Source organism: Mobula hypostoma, chromosome 2 (assembly GCF_963921235.1).
Source record: "Mobula hypostoma chromosome 2, sMobHyp1.1, whole genome shotgun sequence".
NCBI classification, from domain to species: domain Eukaryota; kingdom Metazoa; phylum Chordata; class Chondrichthyes; order Myliobatiformes; family Myliobatidae; genus Mobula; species Mobula hypostoma.
In genome coordinates, this window is record NC_086098.1 from 140,580,696 (window position 1) to 140,606,161 (window position 25,466).

General features: G+C 41.5%; 1 protein-coding gene across 1 annotated transcript in view; it reads right to left on the bottom strand.

Annotated features, from left to right (window-relative positions):
• Nucleotides 1–19,631, bottom strand: part of nr2e1 (nuclear receptor subfamily 2, group E, member 1) — a 40,696-nt gene extending 21,065 nt beyond the window's left edge. Inside the window, exons 1-4 of the mRNA XM_063040805.1 lie at nucleotides 18,994–19,631; nucleotides 13,078–13,223; nucleotides 12,191–12,278; nucleotides 3,856–4,082 (exon numbers count right to left, since the gene is read on the bottom strand). Coding sequence (XP_062896875.1) covers nucleotides 3,856–4,082; nucleotides 12,191–12,278; nucleotides 13,078–13,223; nucleotides 18,994–19,018 — 486 coding nt within the window. The 5' untranslated portion in view covers nucleotides 19,019–19,631. The remainder of the gene's footprint in view (nucleotides 1–3,855; nucleotides 4,083–12,190; nucleotides 12,279–13,077; nucleotides 13,224–18,993) is intronic.
• Nucleotides 19,632–25,466: the final 5,835 nt, after the last annotated feature.

Genomic DNA, 25,466 nt, shown 5'->3' on the forward strand with positions numbered 1-25,466 from the left:
AGGCATTTAGCCTCGAACATGGATAGGAAAGGTTTCCCAACCATTAATCAAGGGTTCCATTGACCCCAGGTTGGGAACCCCTAGTTTAGAGGGGTATCGGCCAAATGCAGACAACTAGAACTAGCATCAATAGGAATCTTGTTTGGCATGAACCAGTTGGCACAAATGGCCTGTATACATACTGTATAACTCTATGAGTCTATGTCAACAAGATAAGATAGGATACAATTGGTCAAGAGTTTTCAAAGTGGAAAGGTCACCAATCTGCTGGGAATATATCCTTGGTTACCGAGGGGTGAAAATTACCTAGGCGCTGGCTAAAGTCTGTCATTGCTCTATAGATATCCTGATTTTGCCAGTGAATAAGTATGCAGGAGTTGGAGATGAAACATTACTTCTATAGCACCAGAGGTTTGGAATGGATTTGATGGGGACATTTGAGAGAATGGTATAAGTAGATGCAAAAGTAACTTTTGAAATACAATTCTATGCATATCTAATGTTTTAACAAACTATGGGGAAAGAGCATGAGATTGAGATTAATCAGATAGTCAGAGCCAGTAGAGACACTATGAGCATGATAGCCTCATCTAAAAACCAAAGCCGAGTACAGGCAATACCACAATCAGAAGGAAGATTTTTCCCAATAATGTGTTTTTTATGCCTTTTCACAATGTATATGTTGTTAAAATATATTTGTTTTTCTCTTATGTTGGCTCCAATTCTGTTCTCCTCCTCCTCTTTGTCTTCATGTTCACAATCTTGTATTCCCCACAGTTCTCAACAGTAGAAACAAGATCTATCATCAAACACTGTCAAACTTTTAAAGATGTACTGTTGAAAGTATCCTGACTGGGGGCATTATGCTCCAGCATGACAATGTAAGAAGCTACTGAGGGTAGTGGAGTCAGCCCATTACATCACTAGTACATCCTTCCCCACCACTGGTAGTATTTACATGCGGTTCTACCTCAAGCAGGCAACATCTACCATCAAAGGTCTCCACCATCCAAGCCACGCCATCTTCTTGCAGAAGCCCGAAGTCTCACGCCACTAGTTTCAAGATCGGTTGGCCTCCCTTCAGCCATTCAGTTCGTAAACCGATCTGAACAACCCTAATCACTACCCTAGCTTAGCAACACTATGACCACTTTGACTTTTTCTATAGAGGACATTCTTTCTTCTAATTGTGTCCTTTCTTGTATGTTTTGTGTAATTTATGCATAATTCATGTTTTTCTTGTTAATGTTGTGTGCCTGTGATATCTCCGTAAGTGTTTCACTTCGAAGTATATTGTCCTGGTAGAGCACAACCGCCTATAGCAACGTTGCTGTCGAATAAGGTTGTCAGGACGGACTTTAATTTCAGTTTGAGGGGTGAATATCATGCTAAGCAGACAAGAACGAACCGGCAACCAACCCATTGATTTTATCCAATTAAACAAACCTGACTGGGTGTAAAACGACGATCCACTATCACCGAGTTTGTTGCAGGGACTATGTCATATCTGGTTCAAACAAGGAACAATTTGCCTAACCGAGCCCTTCCGAGAAGCCACAAAGTTGGACAGGGCACAGTCCCCGGCCATCTCCAGTCCCTCGATGAATAGCGCCGTATGACTAAGCAATCGTCAAATGGCGGGTTTGCCTCCGCGTTCCCAAAGCTGCGGGGAACCACAGATTTCCTGAGGACTTTGGTATTTTGGATCTTTTGATTGTGGGATCGATATTTGTTCACCGGGGGAGGTACATTCTCAGACCAGGAACACAGCACTGGTTAAGACCATAGTTGCACTTCCTTCAACGAAGAGGGAAACAGAGGTTCACGGTCCACAAAAGGCACTAATAAGTAAATTGATATCTGCACCGTAGGGAGCCTTTGCAAGCAAACATGTCTGTGCCTATTGAACCCCAGACCTGTTTTTTTTAAAACACTTACATATTTACGTAATCTAAAGCGATTTGCGCTCTTTTTAAACAGTCCAAATGCGAGCCGGAGTCTGAGAACTAAGTGGTGATGTCTTTGTGGTTTGTTGTGGTTGTAGGTAGAGGGTGCTTTTTGGCCTCGTGAACTGGGATCGTTTTCAGTTGACGGGATCGGGTTGCACTGGAGTCAATCCGCATTTTACAGTAGTCAGGTATATTGTTCTCGGATAAATAGGAGATGGTTCGCCACACAAGGCTACAAAGGGAAATGAAAACTGCCGCGCTGCCATTTTCCAACTGCGGATTAAACAACTGAATCTTTTCACATGGGGGTTAGCGTGGGTTCACTCACGGGGTAGAGCAGGAAACAATAGGCGCTAGCTGATATAAACTACTGCTCTCTCCCTCTTTCTTGTATGGCAGAAAACGACCGCAAACATCCTAGTCAGATGATCATTGCGTGTGAGTCGCTTGCATAGATGAAGATATCTTCCTATGCGAATATCCATCCCATGCCTACTATATAGTTGTATGTGACACTGTGTGTGTGTGTGTGTGTGTGTGTGTGTGTGTCTAAGGCATTTCAATACATTAGTGGCAATCAGTGTAGATAAATGCATGTGTCTGTATCTACAAATATCTGTGGATATTCTTTGCACCGGCCTATCGGTATGAACAATGATGGTTATTTTGTGCCTGGGTGTTTCATGGTTTGTTTCTGTCTGGCTTTTGTGTCCGCATATTTGTGTGTGTGGCTAATTACATCACGGTATTGTGGCAGCAAACATCTGAACAGAAAGCAGGCTTTTGTAATGAACTGAAAGCAGAAAAGTAACGGAGGTAATCGGGAGACCAGGCAGCAACTGTGGAGAGAGAAGCTGGCTTAACATTTCGGGTCAATGACTTTTCATCAGAAAGTATACACGTGAGAAAAATTCAGGCTATCAGGAAGACAAGTGGAACGTTGGCCTTCATTGCCAGAGGGATTGAATTTATGAGTAGGGATTTTATGCTGCAACCGTACAGGGTACTGGTGAGGCCACACCCTGGAGTACTGCGTGCATTTCTGGTCTCCTTACTTGAGGAAGGAGAAGACAAGCATGTTTTAAGTGACAGCAGGCACGGGTTTGGAGAGGTGAGAACATCTCATAAGATGGAGGCCATGTGAATCAAGATGACTCAGATATTGTTAGTGTCGAGGGCAGTGAGGGTTGGTTAATGACAGCTGCGCTGTTTAGAGGGGATGTCAACAAAGGGAGACACACATGAACGAGGACAAAGGAGATTTTTTAAAAAACTATGTACTAGAACTGTGAAATTAAGAACACAGGTCGCTGAAAATTTGAAATTATTGAAATACTCAACAGGTAAGGTAGCATCTGGGGAGATTAATGTTGCAGATCGATGACCTTACATAGAAATGTCTATGCTAGTTCTCTTCTCTCTGCAGATGCTGCCTGACCTCATGAGTACCTCCAGCACGTCCTGTTTTTGTTTCAGATTCACATCGTCTGCATTAGAAGAAACAATTTGAGCGAAGTAACTATTAATATTTAAATAAAAATTGGGCCCTCATTTTTATTGATACAAATGCTTTTGTGACTAAATAAATGGAGAGAAATATTTTATGCAGGAAACCTTTCTGCCTCTGGCTGTATTCACTAAGAATTAATGGCATCAATTATTCACAGATTTTCTTTGCTGTTTGATATCAAAGGTGAAAAAGGACATGGAACATGGAAGAGTGGAGCACAGGGACAGCTCTTTTGGCCCATGATGTCTGTGCCAACCATGATGATAAGTTAAATTAATCCCATCTGCCTGGACATGATCAAAGTCCCACCAACCCTGGCTGTTGATGTGTCTGTCGAATGCATCTTAAAGGTGACTATCAATATCTGTGTCATTACTATTGTAGATAGTCATTTACCTTTGGAGTCGGCTGTGGTAAGCCTACTAACGCCTGATGATCTGGCCCAGTATTGAGGTCAATGTTGTGTGTCTCTAACTGGGTTACAGCAGTGAAGAAAGCTGGTCCAGGCAATGCAGCAGATGGGTAAGGAGTGACTCCTCCATTCACTTCCTTATGCCCCCGAAAATATAGAGCTACTTGCTTCCTTATCGTGGATGTTCTGGGTCCTCTTTCATGTTGCACAGCTGTGGAGAAAAAGCGTAAGAAAACATGAGAGGAGCCAAACAGAAACAAATCAGGTGTGCTTTGGTTTGATGATTAGTCATTCACTTAGATCAGGGAATACATATTCATTCATTCATTATGTGCATGTTGTATAATGTGGGCAATCATGGTCTTGACCATGATTGTTCTTGGCAAACTTTTCTACAGAAGTTTTTTGCCATTGCCTTCTCTCTGGGTAACGTCTTTACAAGAAGGGTGACCCCAGCCATTATCAAAAATTCTTCAGAGATTGTCTGCCTGGTGTCTGTGTTTGCATAACCAGGACTTGTGATATGCACCAGTTGCACATATGACCGTCCACCACCTGCTCCCATGGCTTCATGTGACACTGATCGGCGGGCTAAATGGGTGCAACATCTAACCCAAGGGTGACCTGTAGGCTAGCAGAGGGAAAGAGTTCCTTACACCTCCTGTGGTAGAGATGTATCACCAACCTGCCACGCAGGGAATTTAAGAGTAACTGATTCCCTTCGGTTACAAAGAAAGAATGAGAATTTTGAGCTGCACTAATTAACCCTAATTGAATCATACTGTTCAGAAGAAATGAAGAAAAAAGTACTCTAGATATGGCAGATCTTCGAAGTAGTTTACACTCGATGCATCCAAATTATTTGCCTACTTTTAAGGTAAATTGATTACAATGGACTGCAGTGCTTGAATTTACAAGGATGAGAGGAGATTCTATTAAATACATGGAAAAATCTTAGAGTTTTTGAGTTACTCAAGTCTGTTTCCTTTGATGGAAAGATAGTATAGAACTAGTGTCTGTTGCTTCAGGCTAAGAGTGGGACATTGCAACTGAGACGCAGGAGGATTCTAAAGTGAAATTCTCTAACCCGGGATACCCTGGTTACTCTGCTAACTATATGCAATAATCTTCCAAGTGGACCACAACCTTGTCGTGGTTTGGAGGCTTGTGTGTCTCAAAGACCCGGAGAAATATATTGGCTGGAATCAGGGTCTTATGCTTTGGCTCTTGGTAGGGTCACCCATGCCAAACAGTAGAGGCCAGACTAAGAGTGGTCCACCAGTCCTCCAGGTTTGGGGGTTCAGCTCAGGGCTAACCACCCCGACTGGTAAAACAAAATTGTTATGGAAACAGCAATGAAGAATCCTTTTACATCTGAGTGCGGCACTATTTCTGAATCTCCACCCAAGACTTGCATGACTGACAGTAGTGAAAACCAAGAGGAGGCTACTGACACAATGAACACTGTCAGAGATGGAGGACCTTCATTGCTGCCCCAAACGCCAGTAACAGGCAGACATCGTCATCATAACAATAATGATAAATTCTGAGGCACAAAGGAAATCAAGGAATACAAGTATACAGTGGTAAAATGGGCTCAGACATGATATTGTTGAAAGACAGAGCAGGCCTGACTGAATGTATGGTCGATTCCTGCTCCTATTTCTTGTACCCACTTGGATATTCAATACCTCATTATCTGTCGTGATATTCACTTTACAACAGTGGCCATTTAAGTACTTAATTGGGTTTAAAGTGTCTTGGCCAATGGAGGTTTTGAAAGACACTATGTAAATTAATAGGCCATACACTGACTTGAGCCTATTCTGCCTCTCAATAATCTCATGCCTGCCTTAATTCCACTCTCCTATCATATTGCCATGTCCTGCGATTCTCCATGTAATTAATCCGAGATATATCGGCCTTGACTATACTCAGACATGGTTCACTGAGGTAGAGAATTCCATTTCAGAACCGTCCTGGGAGAGGAACATTCTCAGTCCACCCTCTATCCTGAAACAATGGTTCTTCGCACTTACACTGATGACGTCTTCACCTGGTGGACAATAATTTACCATTTTCCAGTATGTTGCGCTCAGTGACCATTTCATGGGGTACACCCGCTCATTAATGGAAATATCTAATCAGCCTATCATGTGGCAGTAGACATGGTCAGGAGGTTCATTTGTTCAAACCGAACATCAGAATGGGGAAGAGATGTGAGCTAAGTGACTTTGACTATGGGATAGTCGTTATTACCAGACAGAAGATCAGCAGTTTCTGAGACACTCAAACCAGAACATAATTGATGAAGAGGCGGAGTTAAGATGGCGCTAAAAGGTGACTCCTTTACTTGCATCTTCGGAAACAGCTCCATTTCTATCTTTAATATCTCTGTTTTCCCATTTCAGGGTTCTTTTGAAGACCCTGGCCTGGAGTTACACGCTGACCTCGGTTCTTTGCTGGAATGGGACCCGTTCTCGGGGTTTCAGGACTGGCTGTTGTTCGGCACGCCTAGGGTTCGGCCTGAGAGCTCGGCTCGAATTCGGAAGCCTAAGATCTCGGGTGTCAGTACAGGAGATCCGTGTGTCGTCGGGGGAGTCAGGATATCTGCTATGGGCCCGAAGACCCGGGATCTTTGCGATCTTCGGGCACAGAGCTCGAAAAAAAAGCGGCGTAACGGACTTTTTAACATCGTAAACCAGCGAGTTGTTTGTTATGCCTCCCCGCTCGCTGGGAAGATGGAGACAACTTTTTCTCCCTATTAGGGAGAGAGAGAGAGAATGTTGAAAGCTGGGTGTTACCCGAAGTCTTTGGGGTAACTGCAAGTCTATATCTTGCTCTCGCCTTGCTCACGCTTGAGGGCTTGGTGATGGTGCCGATGTTTTTTTTGCCGGTGGGGGGAGGGGGGATTGTTGCTCGCTGCCGCTTTCGCGCAAAACCGAGGGGAGCTGGGGGGACTTGGGGTTCTTACGTTTAACCTGTCGTTCATCCTTTGAGGCACTTCTCTGTTTCTGTGGATGTTTGCGAAGAAGAAGTATTTCAGGAGGAAGATTGTATACATTTCTCTGCCATTAAATTGGACCTTTGAACCTTTGAAAGGAAGGAAGTTGCTGGCCACAGAAAGATATCAATGGATTTATTTCACCGGGCTGAAAGGCAGCAAATACAATTCAGTCCAGAAAATTGCAAGAAATGCATTTGGGGAGGGCAAACAATGCAAAGGCATGTACATTGTAACTGAGATGTGCAGGGAAATAGAAGGATCTAGAAGGATGTGTTTAAAATCCCTTAAGTTGCTGAGAAACGGAATGTGCTGGTTAAGAGGATTTGTGGGATGATTCTTTACTGCCTAGGGCTTTGAATATAAGAGCAAGGATAACATTCAAGAGTTGTTGAAAACAGTTGGTACACAACATCTAGAGAGGTATGCACAGTTCCAATTGCAGTATTACAGGAAACATGATAGCCCGGTACAGGTTTCAGGGGAGTATATTGCTCAAACTGGTGAAACGGGGCTGTGAGGACCTGTGGTGGTGTACTTTGGAATAGTAGGACAAAGAGACTCAGTTAAAGTTTGATAAATTGAGGGAGGACTTCGTGGAATGATTAGAAGGGATTATTTCCCCAGCAAAGAGGTCAATAACAGAGACATGGATTTAAGATAATATAGTAATTAGAGAGGACTTCGTTGCATTGAAAGAGCGATGGAACCAAGAACGGTAAGTTTTGTCTGTATTCCACAGAAACAATGTCCACAGAAACATTCACAGCATGATTTGCTGTGAATGCCCCCAGTAGGAATATTTACAATGATCTTTTTGTATAGTATATATTGCATGGCAGAGGAGACATGATAAAGTTGAAACTGTTGTAGCTACAGTACAGTGCAAGAGTCTTAGGCACATATATATTGCTAGAGTGCCTGGGACTTTTGTATAGTACTGTATTTGTCAATGTAGAGCAGAGAGTGAGTTTGTAAATCTGGCGAGAGCAAAAGATGTTGGGAATGGTGAGGGTAGAGCACTGCAGGGGGGGATAGATGGCAGAGAAGGAGTGTCAGGGGTGAGGGGTGGCATGGATGCAGACTCACCCAACCCCGAGACAGCAGGCAGGGTTATTTGATTCCAAATAATTGGTTTATTGATCATTACAGAATGCCTCTCTGTGCTTCCCTCTCCATTCCCTCTCCCTTCCATTTTCCCAATCAGGAGTTCCCTCTTCTTGCACCCTCCCCATTCTCAGTCCAGAATGAAGACGCATATCGGAATCAGGTTTATCATCACGCATAAATGTCATGATTTTTTTGTGGCACTAGTACAGTGCAATACATAAAATTACTACAATACTGTGCAAAAGTATTCAGCACCCTAGCTATATAAGTGTGCCCAAGACTTTAGCAAAGTACTGTGAGTCTAAATAAGAAACCTGTGTGAATGGGAAATATAAGATGTTCGATAAATTGCTGGATAACTTGTATGTTCATAAATTGCAATTGATGATTAAAATTTATCTCTAAATATAACTTCATTCAACCATCTACCTGTATGTACCTGGTCCATTTTTCGCATCTGGCCCTGGGGTGGTGGACGTAAGAGCCCTGAATACTTTAAAGACAAACTAGGATAAGTTTTTGATACATCTGGGCTCACCCTGAACCTCAAGGCTGCAGGACAAAATGTGAGAAGGTGGATTGTTTACAATAGCTCTTTCACAGCGGGCAAGTACACAGTGGGGTGAATCACCTTGCCTGATACCATTAACTTCAATTGACAGTACAGTTTAGATTATGGAAACATAAACACAACTATTAAATATATGAATGACACTAGATTTGGTGAGGGGAATGGTGGGGTGGCAGTGGCTGAGATCCTCAGGATGATGGGGGTGGTGAAGGTGAGAAGTGTGGGTAGTGAGAAAAGACAATGGAGACAACAAATTATGAATTCGTTAGTAAGTCTGCATCATAAGCAAATACATGTGAATAAAAACCAGCACAGTTAAACGTACACTATGACATTTTGGCAGAAGGAATAGGAAAGTCACAGCTCTTGGAAAACGTGAGTGCAGACTGGGCAGACAAACAAATGCTAGGATCACTGAAAGTTGCACCACAGATTAACAAGGCCATAAAATGCAAATCAATCACCAGGGTTTATTTCTTGAGAGTAAGTATTAAGAGGTAGGAAAGTTATGCAAAACCTATATCAAACCTTGGTTAGACATATGCGTGCCATGCTAATGCAGCAGTTCCTGATGCTGCCTCATATCTTTAGGACCCAGCGTCAAGCCTGACCTGGGCTGTTTTTTGTGCAGTACTTACACTCATCTTCATGACTACATTGGTTTCCTGAGTGCTTCGCTTTCCTCCCACACCTCAAAGAAAGACTGGTAGGCTTATTGGTAGCTGTTAGTTATATCTCAGCATAGGTTAATGGTACTGATCTATGCTCTATGGTCTATGTTATATGCTCTATGCTCTTTGCCTTATGTAAAAAGAGTTAAGGGGACTAAATGGGTAATCATCTGAGAGAACAAATTACAAGGGGTATAGAGAAATGAGAAGAGGGGACATGGGACTGAGGGGATGGCTCCCATGAAAGCAAACACGTACCCAGTGGGCTGAAAGGGCTACCTCTGTGTTGTGATAAATGTAAGATACCAGAGGAAGCAGAGCCTGAGGAGGGGGTGCGGAGAAGAGGTGTAAGCATGGACACATCAGAAACCTGATGAATATTAGTCTTTAGCATGAAAACGCTAACTTTTATTTTCCACAGGTGTTGTCTAACCTACTGTGTGTGTTCCGGCAGCTTCCACTATTTTTAATTTCAGGTTTCCAGCATCTGCAGATGTTTGGATTTTCAACAGATGGAGCGTCTTCCCTCTTCAAGAAAGAGGATAGACAGTTGACCTGAAACATGTCTTTCCAAAGACAAAAGGTTTTGTTGGAAGGATGGAGAGATATTGTCTCCTTTGTCGGGAAATGTTTAAGAGGAGCCCATTAATAAAAATAAGTCAACAGCAAATCATTTGGGAACCCTGGAAAATGCCTGACCCAAAGCAAAGTGAGAATGAGGAAATCTCCTTTGCAGGTGAAGTGAATACATTTTAACAGAAGTTTGACAATGGAAGAAGACAGTAGAACGTCGCCCTGGTAGATTTAGACGAGGAAACTTAGGTGCAGGCTTGAATAGAGCATGAGCTGGTTGGGCCGAATGGCTTTTTTCTCTCTCCCTGTATCACATAAACCAGTATTTACAATGATCCGCCAATTTCACCTTGTCCATATCTGATGATCTCTTTCCATTCTGGAGTTAGAGTGTGTTGTTCAGCATGGCCCAAGTACCGGGGCGGAATCTGAAGGCCTGTTTCTGATTATCAGTTCGAAACGGTTACTTCAGCGAATTAAGCACCGAGCCTCCGCACCCATAAGGAAAAGTTCGAGTTTAAAAGTCATTTAACGAAAACAGTGTTTGGCCACAAAATATGATTGTGGCTGCTGATTGAATTTTGCTCTGAGAATGGGTGTATTAAAAAAAAGCTGATTATTTCATCTGTCCAATTGAATGGACACCACGTCGATACGAGAAACAGAGCAGACACGAAACATATGTGGCACCAGCAGATCAGAGATTTCTACATTGTACGTACATCATGAATTGTAAAACGTCACGCACTTGCTGCCAAAATATTGAACGTGATATCAGTAGTTTTAATCATAAAAATGAAACACTAATTAAATGACATTCATCCCCATTATAACTTGGGATGTTTGCGAATTTCATCCTTCTAATTAAGTCTCAGCAAATCAGTCATTCGATTTAATTAACCTAACAACCGAGTAACAAACAGTCTTCAAATTAACTGTTAAAAAATTTCAGTCTGAGTGGGTTGGGGGTTGGATCGCGGATTTGCCTGTTGAATAAATAGTTTCTAACCAATAAGAATGGCGGGAAAATGACCTTTGGTTTCATCTGCAGCTTTAAGGCAAAAGAAAAGGGAGAGGTGGAAGGGAAGGCCTACATGATATTCTTGAGAAACGGTTTCTGCCAAACTGCTCCAGAAAAGCGGCGCCATATAGGTTAGGGATTCGGTCCCACTCGGGACTAAAACCACAAGCTATCCTAATCGATAGGTTATCGTGCGTGTGGGTTGCCCGAAAGGGACACGCCGAGAGAGAAACGCACACACAGATGAAAGCATTAGAAGGAAAGGACATGGCTGGGGTCTGGTAGGGGATATCTAGACCTAAATCAAGTTTCCGCCGAAAGCATTTGTCAATAGTCCAATGTCGGCCGAAAAATGTATTTCTTCCACTAAATTTGAAAATTATTGGGTAGTTTATGTTGAGGGTTGGGCGGCATCTTGATTTGAAGATAGATTTTCTAGCTAATTATTCCAAAGCATTTTATTTTTCTAAGCGTTTAATGGCATTTTACAGCTAAGAAGAATGTGATGGCGCTGAAGAGACCGCAGAGGAGATTCAGCAGGACTTGAGGACCTTAGGTTGGATTTAATTTTCCCGGTGCGAAGGAGGCTTAGGGGTGATTGAAACAGGCAAATAATATTATAGAAGCACAGATGGGGTAATCAGAAACTTTCTCTCATGGTGGAGTATCAAAAACAAGAGGAAATTAGTCTAAGGTGAGAGGAAGGAATTTTAAAGAGGAATTGGAGGGAAGTTTTTTATTGGATGTGATTAATAGGAACTGTAATTCAGGTAATCAAATAGACACTGAATTTTCCAAATAAAAGCTCTTTTACTAAAAAAACTAAAAGTCCGCCTATTTCCGGAATGTCCTTCCGGAAATCTGTGAAGTCTGGCCTGCGTGTGACAAAGCTTGAACCTGAAAAATGTTCAACTACCTCACCGGTTCGGGCAAATTAGGGATGGACATGGACAATACAATGTCGGCATTGTCACTGATGTCAACATCTCGTTAAGGAGCAAAAAGATGGAAATGCAATAATTTTTGTTTTGAATATCAAACAACAATAGAAGAAATTTATGAAAGACATTTGCAATGGAAGACTCCCAGTGAAGTATTAATAAGCTTGGGTAGGGATCATATTGATTCGGTGGCATGGCGTGGTTCGTTTCCTGCTCTGATACAATAAAGAATTACAATTTGAACTAAGTAAGATTTATAAGAAGTGTTTTCCATCTACGACAAAAAGTTGAAAATCGTATTATGGTTTAGATACTCAAACTGGGCGAACGATATTATGCTTAGAAGGGAAGATTAGTTTAAATCGCAGATAGAAACACCCAACAACTCGAGGCGGTGGCAGGATTGAGACGACGAAAAGAAAACTTACCATCTTTGTTCATGTTAACTTCAAGACACTTTTTCAGTCGGCAAGCTCTGCATTGATTTCTGTGAGTCTTGTCTACAGGACAGCCACCCTTTAAAAAGATAAAAGTAGCCTAAAATAAACACTATGCTTGGTAGGGATGAAATGTGTCTCACTTTAGACGACGCGTATAAGTGCTTTAATGAAGGTGGAAATCGAAATATTGTGTTTATGACTGAGTAACTAGAGCCAAATTGTCTCTCATTCCCTGCAACATAAATCAGTTTGAAAATCTTCATTATACATAAGGTCAAATTAGTTTACAAACGTTTAACTTATTGATTTGATTTGATTTGATTTGATTTCCCTGACCGGTCTAACACTACAATAATCTCAAATGTTCTGTGTCGAATCAAACTTGCTGAAGAATTTAACATCGCTGCCGCAAAGCTGTTTTTCACGAGCAGCCGGAGTCAATCCTACACCCCTGGTCCATCTCGCTTAACAATTTCCATAAGGGCCTGGAACCCAGCAAGCAAGATTCCCGTATGGGAATCCGGCGAGCTCCCCATCCCGCAATACAAAGTGAAATCGGCATCCTAACTACTTTTAAGAGTAAATTCTCACTCCCACAACCACACCCCCCCCATAAAAAAATTAGGCCGGGCATACTGGTGGAAAGTAGATGCATCTTTACGGCTACTCCCAGCGTAACGGGACAGACATGTTTCCCATAAATTGTCGAAAACGAGCGAATCCCGACAAACACACAGCCGGATCTGTCCTTTCGAAATAATATCCTTTCGAAAGAACATTTCAGCCAATCGTGCGTGTCGAGGAGATGCGAAATGCTTCTCAAATGTTCTGAGCACAGAAGGTAATCGCATCGGGTCTTGGAGCTTCGTTGGTACCTGATTTCCTGATTTGCAAACGTAGGTTCTGTTCCGGCGAATACTGCGCTTAAAAAAACCCGAGCAGCCGTCACAAGCATAAACTCCATAATGTTTACCAGAACTTCGGTCTCCACAGACTTTGCACGGAATATCCAAAATACGACCTACGGAATGACAAATTGGATGATTTAAGTTGGAGATGAAAGGGTTTTCAGGTCTTCAAATTGAAGTTATTGTTAGAAGCACGATTTATTTAGGAGTCCAATATAAAGAAATATCAAGGGTGTTGAAAATGAAGATTATATTCTCGGAATAATGAAGTGATGACTTTCTATCGAGACATTAGGAATCTCACAGGAAATAAGCGTTTTATTAGCCACAGACCTGCACAAGAGAACGAGTAAGATGCACAAAACAAAATCACGGGTGAAAGTTGTCAGTGTCTGGCATCTATCATTTTTAAACCATGCAAATCTCCACATGTTCTGTGCATCGGTGGCTCCAACAACAGTTATATTCAGGTATATTGCGTGTAGCATTAGTAATTAATCAGGATTAATTAGATTCGAACCACAAAATATGCGGCAATCAGATTCCTTCAGAGATTGTGTTTTGAGCTGAGTAATTACACAACCCTGCAAGTAGCTTAAACAGGCATAGCTAGTGGGAATTGCAGACATACGAGTAATAATAATAATAATAATAATAACTTATTTATAGAGCATTTTCATAGAAACCATGTAGTTCAAAGTGTTTTACAATGGGATAAAGTACAAGCATGAAAATAAAAGACAGAAAGACGTTAGTTAAAAGCAAGATTAAATAAACAGGTTTTGAGTTGGTGTTTAAAATTGTCAACTGAGGCTGCATCTGTTATATAGCTTTAGCTATCGAATTCCATAGTTTGGGAGCGTGGTTCAAAGAAGCTGACCGGCCAATGATGGTTTGAGGGAGATAGTTTAAATTTAAGAGACCGGCGGAAGAAGACCTGAGACAGGACTATAAAACGAACGCGCTTCTGAGATTACTCCGGTTCCAGACCAGTGGGAGCTTTAAAAACAACTAAAAGAACATTAAAAATCAAATCTAAAAGATTCAGGAAGCCAGTGAGAGTACCTCGGACGGGAGTGATGTGCCCCCTGTTCCTGGTTTTTGTTAAAAGTCTAGCAGCGGCGTCCTGAATGAGTTGGGGGTGGGGGGGACTGCATTACAGTAATCTGGTCTATTCGGTATAAAGACGTGAGTAAGTTTTTCGGCATCTTTACGTGACAGTACCTTTACAATATTTCTTAAGTGTAGAAATACTCGGGCCACTTTCTTTATGTGGGGTTTAAAATTCAAATCTAAATCAAGGATAACTCCCAGGCTTGTTACTTCCAATTTTACAAGGGGAGCCAAGTTCCCAAGTTTATCAAGAAGTTTACCTCTGTTTAGCTTTGGGACTATCCAAGAGTATGTCAGTTTTATCTTCGTTTAGTTTTAGGAAATTATTGCTCATCTATTTGTTTATTTCAGCCATAGCAGAAGTTAGAGAGGATAGGGTGTTATCACTATCAGGCTCAGCCAACCTCAACAGAGAGAGAAATGGGGTTAAATCATCTACCAGAAAGCAAAAGATTTTAATTTATTTACATGGAAAGGACCCACCATCCAACTAAAGACAATTATCATGAGCGGCTGGACATTTATGTCGAATTTGGCACCAAATATTTCTGCTCTTATCAATAAACTTTTTAAAGAAGCTGTTTAAGATATGCTTGCTGCAATGAATAAGTAAAACACGGTATACCCCTGTGCCGCCTTGAAACAGACAGAAAAGTCTGCTTACACTGGTTCCTAAAAACAATGAAAATAGATAAAGCACTATTGTAAATAAATTGTAAGCTGACTGATGGACGCATTGACCCTGGAGAAGTTTTTAAAGTGCGCTTACTTTACAGGATTTTTAAACACTCTTATTTGTGGATCCTCTTTTGAAATTTTGGATTCAATTCAAAGTGGGTCAATTTGTTACTTCAGAGACGGGGATGGACAAAAAAAATGTGGACAACAAGCGAAAGAAGGGGCGAGTAAACTGACCAGGTTAATACAAGAGTAGGAGGGCGTTGCCACAAGGAGAGATGCGCTTCAAGGATCCTGGCAACAGCCTCGGGGAAAATCAGTCTGGGTAGTAACATTATCGTGTTACAACCCAAGAACAATTTTTTTTCAAAAAGATAACAGATCCCCTTTTTTGAGTCAGTGGATAAAAGTGACATGAAAGACGAGCGAGAAACGACTTGTTTAAAATGTATTTCTTGATGCGCTGGAAAGCATCTGGCACAGAGAACCTGTAAGTTAGCAATAAATAGGCACTTTGTCAAAGCGGTCTGATACTATTGACAGTAGTTACACTCTACATCTGTATAATTCTTGAAAATCCTCATTAGTCGAGATGTCAGCAGTTATCTGACGTTGAACATCATCGGATCTTGGGACTTTGAGGACTTTTTATGTCGCAGGTTGCTTATGCAGACCATGGGAATTTAAAATCAGGGTTTTAGAAGTACAGACAGCTGTAACAATGTCTGTGATAGTCAAACTACGAGTCGGAACATTGGGGGGAAAGTGTTGAGTTAATGATTTCCCATTGAACTTGTTGACTGCTCGCAATGAGGACAAGCTGTCATGACTTTCTTAAATGAGTCCTGACAGCTGCTTTATACAAGAGCTAAAGAAAAACAGCACTATAGTGCGGGGGATTAAAACCTTCTCCAAAGACGCGAATTAAAAAGTGGTATAATGAACCTGGACAGGAAAGATATCGACCATCAAGTCATTTTAAAACAGATATCTGATTAACGTCAGCGTCCAGTGAAAATGGAATCATTTCGTAAATGTGTAATTATGTGAATATATTCCCACCTGCCCATTGATTTACCAGTGACCCGTCAAAAACGGTAGCATGAGAATTCGGAAATGCCAGCATGGATGCAGGGGAAAGCAATCGATATGTAAGGACAAGGTCCAATCGTATGGCTTCAATTTCATTTAACATCACAAAGCTCAGACCGCGCATAGCCTTCTTCATGTAGAAAAGAAAAGATCTGATTAACATAAAGTATTGAGTTTATTAGTCGTTACTTCACCAAAGTTACTTTCGATGGGGAAAAGTGAACTTAAATGTGAAAAGATGTTTATTTTGCTCCTCATGCGAATAATCATGGACACATATATTGGATTTTCTTTAAAAAATTGAAAACCGAGATATTATTCACTATCTCTTGTTTCTTGCATACAGAATACCGCTGCTGAAATTAAACAATTTAAAAACTTTTTAAAAAACGATTTCTGCCATAGAAAAGTTCGATGTGAAACGTAAAAGCCACTCAAAATATTTATCAGTCCTTTTCATTCAATAATATCACGATAAGAATAAACAATGGAGTTTTCAATCCTATTTTTCTAAATTCCCTAATTATAATACCACTCGCGCGCGCGGTCGGAATATATTCCAAATAAAGTTCAGCCAAGGAGAACGAATTCTCAATAATAAAAAAAAGAAATCGACGGACTAAGGTAGCAACATTATTAGTACAGCAAATAATTAAACAGGTGATCGACTACTTTAGTCTTGACGTTTGTAAAATAAAAAGCAGCACGATATTATTCACTAGGAAACATGCCTTTAACTTCTGTCAGTAGGGGGTCATTTGACACTTATTGTGTATAATAATTACTTAAAAGTATATGGCATATTATATTACTGTAATTACCATCAATGCTATAAGCCGTTGAAAGAAGTTATCTTTGATTCGAGGAAAGTGATTGTTGGGAGACGAGTTGGTTTCTATTGCCACCCATATAGCATTCTTGTTTGTGCTCAACATAAACTAATAGGCAGAGTTAGTGAAAGCTCCAGTCCCACCACAGTTCACCTAACCGCGTGGGGATGGGTGTATCAAACTGCGTTCTAACAAATCATAGTGAAATTATAAAAAAAAATCTCAAGAGACGTTATATTTGCTCACAGAAAGTAGGAAATTCAACACACAGAAACAATGTAATTTGCACGCATTGATGGGACTCCATTGGAGAAATACCTTTTCCCATCTTGGCAAGAGTGCGAGATGTTGCTGCATGAACCATTTCTGAAGTTAACGTGTTCAATTCATCACCTCGTTAAACTAACTTACATTTTTTGCAAAACTAAAACAAAATAATTAAGCATACCCTGTAGGGGATGTGTGGGGTTTGTACATTTTAATATGTATCAGCATTCTTGCTTGTAATTTAATCTCCAATAATGGTATCATACGCAAAACTTGCAATACTGAGGACAGAAGACAGTAGTTTCGTTAATTCTGAATGTTTCACTCGGTTCGATTACAAGGACATTTGTTTATCTGTTTAACTCAGCTTGACTTCTGCTCACGTATATTTAATGTTTTCTTCATTTCTTTTTAAATCTAGGTTTTTCTTTCTTTGTGATACTAAACATATAGGTAATAATCCCGTGTTCAGATTCAGCATTTATATAGAGAGTATTCCCCATTAGCCAATGAATTTAGTAAATGCGACCATTTCCATTTCAATATCCTTGGGGATATATATTTTCATGTTACAGTTATAATACCATAGATTTGTATCTTTTAGCATTTGCTCTGTACTGTAGAACTTTAACTTTTTGAGCCTGCCTACATCATGTAGAGGATGAAATGCTTTTATCGGTGCGCTTCATTGTGAATTCCTCAGTAACACCTTGAATAATTTTATTGCCACTTATGTGGTATTCTGAGTGGTCCTCACCAAACAGAGTGAATCTTAATAAAGATGTTCTGTTCGAGGCCGTCTACCCGCGTTTCGTTCTGGCCAGGGTCTCGGACTAAGTTTTACCTGAAACCCAGTCTGTTTGGTAAGCAAATACTGAAATTGTTGCTCACTCACTTCAATACGTTGGCTGTAATGTTTGAATTTAGCAAACAAAAAAAATGTTTTAAATAAAATGAATCCCTATTTTATAGCGGAAGGAACTCCTGATCAGACCAATGCATTTTAGTTTAAGGAATGAGAAATCAGTGGTTATTACCAGGACTAGCGAATGTGCGTCACGCTAATATAAAGTGAGCGTAGTTTTAGTATTAATAAACCGAGACACTCACTCTGGATGTGTAAAATTAAATCCCGGTGTCAGTATGCCGATTGGACCTGAATTATAGACAGACGTTAATCTATGTAAATCACTTGATATGGTGAAAATACTCGAGGAGAGGTTAGAAACGTAAGCATTGGTCGTGCATTTGAGATGTAAAGGAAGACAGCAACGGATTGCTGTTGGAACCTCATATTAACAGCCCCCCAGTTAGACGTGTTGCTAAAGAAAGGAATTGGCAGCTTCTGTACATTTTCCCTCTCCTTTTAATTGCTATGGGAGTTAGGAAGGTAAGGTAAAACTCCTTCGCCACAATGCTCACACCCAGAGACCACAGCGACCAGAATCAAAGTTCTATGTGTTAATCCCCAGCCTGTGTGTGTAACAGGTCCTCGAGCAGCACCAGCGTAATAGATACTCGGAACGGGATCACTAAAATACAGTAAGCGAGCTAACTTTAGAGACCATAAGCCAAGACCTGCAAACTTAAGCCGTTGCCCAGTACCAAATAAAAAGCTTTCATTTGAGCACTTCATCTCTCCGTGCTCGGCCCGTCAAAACGGTCTCGGCTAAAACAGCTCGAGGTGTAGTTCACGGCCCAGTGGCAAAATATTCTCAATCTGCACTTTGATCATAAAATATAGCCTGGTATTTGTTACTGATGCACACACTCAGCAGAGAGCTTCACAAATCTACCATTCACACGTCTTCCCCATACTGGTCAATTTAATATTATTGGAATACTTGCTCCACCAGAATCCCACATCACAAAACAAAAATCCATATTTATATGCATCACCCACTTGTTGATCCGGCGGGCTTGCTCATTCTTGCGATCTTGGTCTGAAATTGGTTCGTATGGATATATATGGCAGTGTGTGAATATATTTAACATATAGAGATGTATCACGAGGCTTGAGTTGGTTCAACAGTATGTTCGGATTTATTCCGATAACTCTCCTTTCGCTGACCACTGGCGACTCTTGTGCTCCCAACAAGCTGGGCGATAACTTCTAACAATATCAGCCACTTTCCTCCAGTCAAGTCCTCAGCCAGTGCCGTCCATAAATGCCCCGTTCTCGCCCCGTCTCCTGTAAGGTAGGAAGAATTCGATTGTTGAATTCAGCAGGTCCATCCGTTATACATCAAGCCCTTGGAAGTTCCGATCCTTCGAGCTGTCAGCGGTTAAAAGAAAAAAAAGAGTCCTGACTTTCGATTCGGTCCGGATAAAAAGGAACAAGTTGCAAGCGGGTTCCGGTAACGTGAACCAAACTATGATTTGTTTTGAGCATTCGGGCGATATGTAGTGAATACGTCTCCCCGCACCCAGGTTCGAACATCAATACTTTCACACAAGCACGGGATTTGATAGATCAACGCGGCACAAACTTCCTTCCCCAGTCTCCATAGTGCGGCTCGCCGCTTTATCTTTCATCACCCTCTACCAACCACCTCCTCCCAACTATTAAGCCATTACGTCAGCAGCTTTTAAGATGCCATTGGCATTCGGAGCTGTGCTGAGACTTTAAAGTTACAAAAGATTTTTGTTTGCAAAAAAATAATCGCGGTGTGTGCGAGAAGGGCGTGAGATGACGAAACCGTCACTCTGTCATCTGATCCAAGTAATAAAACAAATATCGGCAGGACTGTTTATCTTTTGAATCAAGCAAGTTGGAAATTGGCGAGGAAACCGGAGCAGTCACGTGTATTGCTCCTCACACCATCCTCAGCAGTAAATGTCAGAATTATTCACTTTCAATAAAATCTAATTCTAAGCTGCAGTTCTCCGCCATAGACCGCGCTCCGGTGAGTAAAGATGTACGCAGATATGTAAAATTATATCAGTTATGTTGTTCCCTCGCCAGAAAGCTTCAGGATGAAACCTCGCACTCGCTACCAGTGTGTTCTTTAGAGAAGTTCTGGTTCACAAATCTAGTAACTAGTCCAGCAACACCGAGGCATAGATTTCTGAAGATTTTGATAAACGCGGTGTAATGCATGAAACCAAGTCCAGGGTAGTCTCGGTTATTGTAGTGGTTTTGCAATATGCCACTAATGTCTACATGGTATCTTCTCCATAGCGTAACAACGAATATAACAAGATATAATGATTATAAATCGCCTACTGACAATGCAGCCTGTGAATCCAGTGCCGGTATCAACGATCGCAGGAACAAGGCCCCCACTGCCAGAATTTGTTCAGTTTTTCGTGTCGAAGTTACACTCTCTCCGAGAGGTTACTAACCTCTCCCGGATGAAGATTCGACTTCTGAGCTGTTACTCGATTACAGGCCGGGAGCATTGATCTTGGTTCTTTCTTGGCAATGTTTTGGGCCGGGCCGCAGCAAAACCCTCCTTAAAGTTACAGCGCATCGAAACTGCTACAGTTGTTAACTACATAATGAGTGAGGATCTGCCGCTGCTGAAGCAGACTGCGACGTGAAACGGCTCACGGCGGACTGGTGAGCTTGGCTTTGGCACGACTGTATTGACGACTTCAACGGGATCTTTTTCTAGGTAATAGCATTATCGATTTTACTTTAGTAGTGACACAAATTCTTTGCGGTAAAGCGGTGACAGCCAGTCCCCGCGGCCATTGCCAGCATCATTGTCACGTGACCCACGAAAATCCTAGTTTATAAAGATAGGTTACAGTCATTTTGGATATTTGAATACTAACTCATGAGGTTCTGAGTTAGTTATGTGTTGTGGCATCGAGAGCAATTGTCATCTCAATTGCCCAATGCATGTCGTACAAATGTAACTGTAGAGGATATTGGGATGGGTTAAATAACATATGTACAGAAACTTTAAATACAAATAGAATATGATCAAGTCCATCGTTTTATTTACTTTCACGAAGTAAACCTCTCAAAACTGGATTCACTTTAAAACGGCGTCTCTAGAGTACGTCTAAATGGTTTCACTGCTTTTGCATTATTCATTCTAAACTTTGGTGTCTTTGTATTTTAATATTTCATTGGTTTCCAAGATACTCGGCATGAAAACATCGATTATGACGGCAAAATACAATGTGAGTACACAGCTACCCAGTTCAGTGATAAATTGTAACAGGCATGGAAAAAGATCTTAAACTTAACATTTATCGATTACATCAAAGCTTACGTGAAGCAATGTGTAATTCTTAATGGTCAATAAAGACAATGCAAACTAATGTTTTTTTTTAAATTAAGTTTGAAACGCGGGACGGAATCTACAGAATGCGTCGAATCTTTGAACGAATGAACAATGGAAGTTGTAAACTTTTACGCCTCTCTGACATTCGGAACGCGAGGTCAAAGTAACACCCGAATTTTACTGTGCCAATGATATTATCTGATCTGAGCCTCACTCTGGGAATAACATATGCAAAAATACTGGCGTTGGGCTAACCGACCAATAGCATACTGATTTAGATAACAGAAAAGGGCAAGTTGTTTCAATTTACCATGCTGTAAAAGTTATTGCAGAACATCCATCGGTGTACAGTAAACTGGCCACATTCTATTCCAAAGCGACACACGCAATCTTAATCTAGCTATTTTTATATCCTTGGTGAACTAAGAAGTTTCGTTATATCCTATTGGTAAAAGTGAACATCTTCTTAGGCAGCCCCTCTGGGTCGAGGCAGACTTAAAATAAACGGGCATATCTGCAAATCACGGTATATAAAGTTGTTGTTAAATATGTAATGCTCTCATCGTCTTGATTTCAACTGCAACATTTCCCATTTTAGCGGTTAATCTCAGCGACATCCGCAACAAGAATTTTTGTCGCCCCCAACACCGGATTTTATGTTCATCCTTTTCAGATAAAAAAATACGAGAAAAAATGTCTTCAAGCAAATGCTTTTCCAGCGATATGTCTGGCGATCGAAGGCGCCGGCCAGGATTTATTAGCCATCACTAATTGTCCTTGAACTGCGCGGCTTGATTGACCATTGATTACAGCAGTGAAGGGTCGACCATTATTCGCTGGGTCTAGAGTCGCATGTAGGCCAGAGTCGATAGGGCGACAGATTTCCAACTGTGAACCAGATGCTTTTTTAAAACAACAATCCGGTAGTTTCATGGTCATTATTACGGATACTAGTTTTGTATTTGATTAACTTAATTTAACTTCCCCAGCTGGCGTGATGGGATTTGAGCTCGTGCTTCCGGATTATTACCTCCCTGCGTCACTAGTCATTCTGACTGTTGCGCGATAGGGCTCCATTTATTAACGCATATGAAAATACATCACATATCCAATGTACCGCATACCTCACCTCTGAATCGTGACACAGTCATTAGAGTCTCATTAACTGCTGGGTTGGCGACAAACAACTTTAATGATCAAAAAAGTGAGATTGGTTCAAATTTATAGTTCGTTTCAAATAATATAACCCCACTTTGTCAGAAGAAAATTCCACGTCTAAGTGATAGCAATTGCTGTACTGAACCCGAACTCAAGAGATTCTGCAGATGCTGGACATCCATAGCAAAACACACAAACTGCTGGAGGAACTCAGCAGGTCAGGCAGCAGAGGAATAAACAGTCGACGTTTCGAGCCGAGACCTTTCATCAGGACTGGAAAGGAAGGGGTACTTAACCTAATTGTTTAATTTCCATTTCAGTCACAACGTTACGCCGGCAGTGTGCAGCATTGCCGGGGGTGCCATTTTATACATGAAACTTTAAAATCATTCTTGTCGACTGCCTCGGGTGATTATAAAATATCTCAATGACTACTTCGAAAAATAGGAAGTTTTCCCCCAAGGTCATTATTTATTGTGCAATAAAAAACATTTACCAAGCATATTTTCCGTTCCCTGTCAGATAGTCATTTGTGCGATCCGGTTGCGAGGAACATCGTGCACTTCCACCGCGGCAGAACAAGTCCCACATTTGCTGAAATCCTTCACTGTGGTAAATCCCACAGGGCGCCTTGAGATACGAGAAGTCAAGAATTGAATCGAGATATTTATTTCTTTTATCACCTTTGCAGGAGGAGAAATATGGAACTGTGGCATCCAACTTGGGAATTTTTCTCAAGGTAGGTTGAGAAATCTATTGAAACCAAGTTCAAGGCCACGCATTCCGTGATTTATTAAAATGAGAGTGATATTTCCACGCCTAACACAATGAGATCGCGTCAGTGTTTATTTTCCGTTCAACTGTCCCTGGAATTTATTTTTACAACATTTGGTGGGTAAAGAATTTCAGACCTTATTTCTGAGGGATCTACACGGTTGGTACAATATGACGCGCAATTTCTTCTCTTCCTGAGGTATACTACAAGGCTAAAGAACGTAAGAGCGAACTAACAGCAGGAAATCTTTCGGTGCCCTAAGTGTCGGCAGGGTGCCACTGGAGCCGGACAATCTACAAGCACGCAATGCTGGGACACGCAGCTCTACAGTGTTTCCCGCCAGAATCACTGCACGTGTGGGAACACTTGATTTTTTAATATATATATAGCGAAGAGGAAGTGCGAAGTATCCCACTCACCGCTGTATTTCTGTCAAGGACCCAGTGAATTGATGGGCAGAGGGGGTTACCCTAGAGTACGGTGGCGTGCTTTAGTCCTTTTTGCATGGAATGGAATCCCATTAGCAGACATTTTGTATCTTGGAGCCAACTTGACCCCGAGAAACATCGCAATATCGCTCTGTTGGAGGCACGAGGCTAGCCAGTGCTTAATAATGCACGTCATTAACAGACTGTACCTTGGTAATGCATGTAGTCGTCATACTGTAATGTTAATTGTTTGCATCGACGGGTGATTTTACTCAGCGTTTTAGCATCTCTCGAGCCTCTAAAGCCAAATGGAAACGGTATGATATATGGTTACTAGAACGTTACGGTGACTTAAGGGGGACCCCCATTCCTTTAATAACAAATTGTCCCTAGCTCTGAAGGTGTTTGGGGTAAATTATAAAATAAATTATAAAGCGGAGTTTATTTCTGCACCGTCGCTCCACACTGTTGTCGAACCTGCTGCAGGTCGGGATACGGCAATCTATCAATTTGGGGCAAATTGTCAGTGAGAAACTTCCGCTCGAACTATTTTAGACAAAACTTTCCTGTTGAAATGGATAAATCCCGCCACATGAAGGTCTGAACAATGGCCGAATGCAGTGTGGTGGCTGTGGCCGGGCTGGCTCGGAGCTCACAAAGAGCGGATTAATTGGTGCCTTGGCTGACTGATTCGAGATGGCTCCAGTCATTCAGCACTGCGGGGAGTCTCATTGTCCTCCGCCTGATTCCGAGTTTTCACAAACTCGAAACAAAAGTCAATTTCTTTTCAAAATCATCCCCGTGTTTTTGGTCTATGAGGTGACTTGTCGGAGTGGCGGGCAGGCTAGGAGCTTGACTCTCCTTTGCGTCTAGGTACGCCTCTAATGAGTGTGAGAAAATCGCCTTTTCTTGCAGACACAAGTACAGGAATGTTCTGGCAATGGAAAGTGCAAAGGATTTGCTGGAAATACTGATTTGTGTTGATACAGAGTCACATGAAAAGCGGTGTACTGTACGGCCAAATGCTAAATTTCACTCATTATGAGAGGGGAGCAGTTGGGAGGGGGTTGGAGTATGGAGGGGTGGGGGCCGCTACGAAACTACAGTTTGCATTTCACTGACTGTCTCTCAGTTTGAACCTGGACCTGGTTTCTGTTGTTTTTTCTCTCTCCCCCTCCTTGTATGTGGAACACCGCAGCCGCACCGTCACTTGCTCCTGTTTTGGGTCGCGTTCTGAGCAAATTTCAAGAATCTAGTGAACAAATATCGCGCATTTAATATTGCTACTATACGGCTAACTTGACTGTACATCCAATTGACCATTGCTACCATCAAAATACCGCTTTGTACACGTGTTTGCGGTCATTTAAAAAATGCATGAAGGCCGCCCCCTCTCGAATACCGCAATTACCCACCAAGAATAGGGAACTGGATTGAGGTTATGTTTCTGACAGAAAAAGTATATGCGTGTGTGCAGCCGCAATCAGGCCAAAATTGAGTCTTTTTGTCCTTAATCTCTCGTTCGGTCAAAAAAAAAGTAAGTTTTCAAGACGTAGCACAAAGCCTCTCTTCACTTTTAGGTTGGGGAGACCTGGGTGACCTACGAAGTTAATTAGGAGGTTAACAAAGAATAAGCTGGAGCAGAATACATCACTCTCATCCAGTGGAAGATGTTATCTATTAATTAGGAAAATCGTTAAGGTGGCTTTTTGTCCCGTATAGAACCTGCAGTTGGCGGTCAACGATTTGATCAGCCTGTCTCGGCGGCAATGTCGTT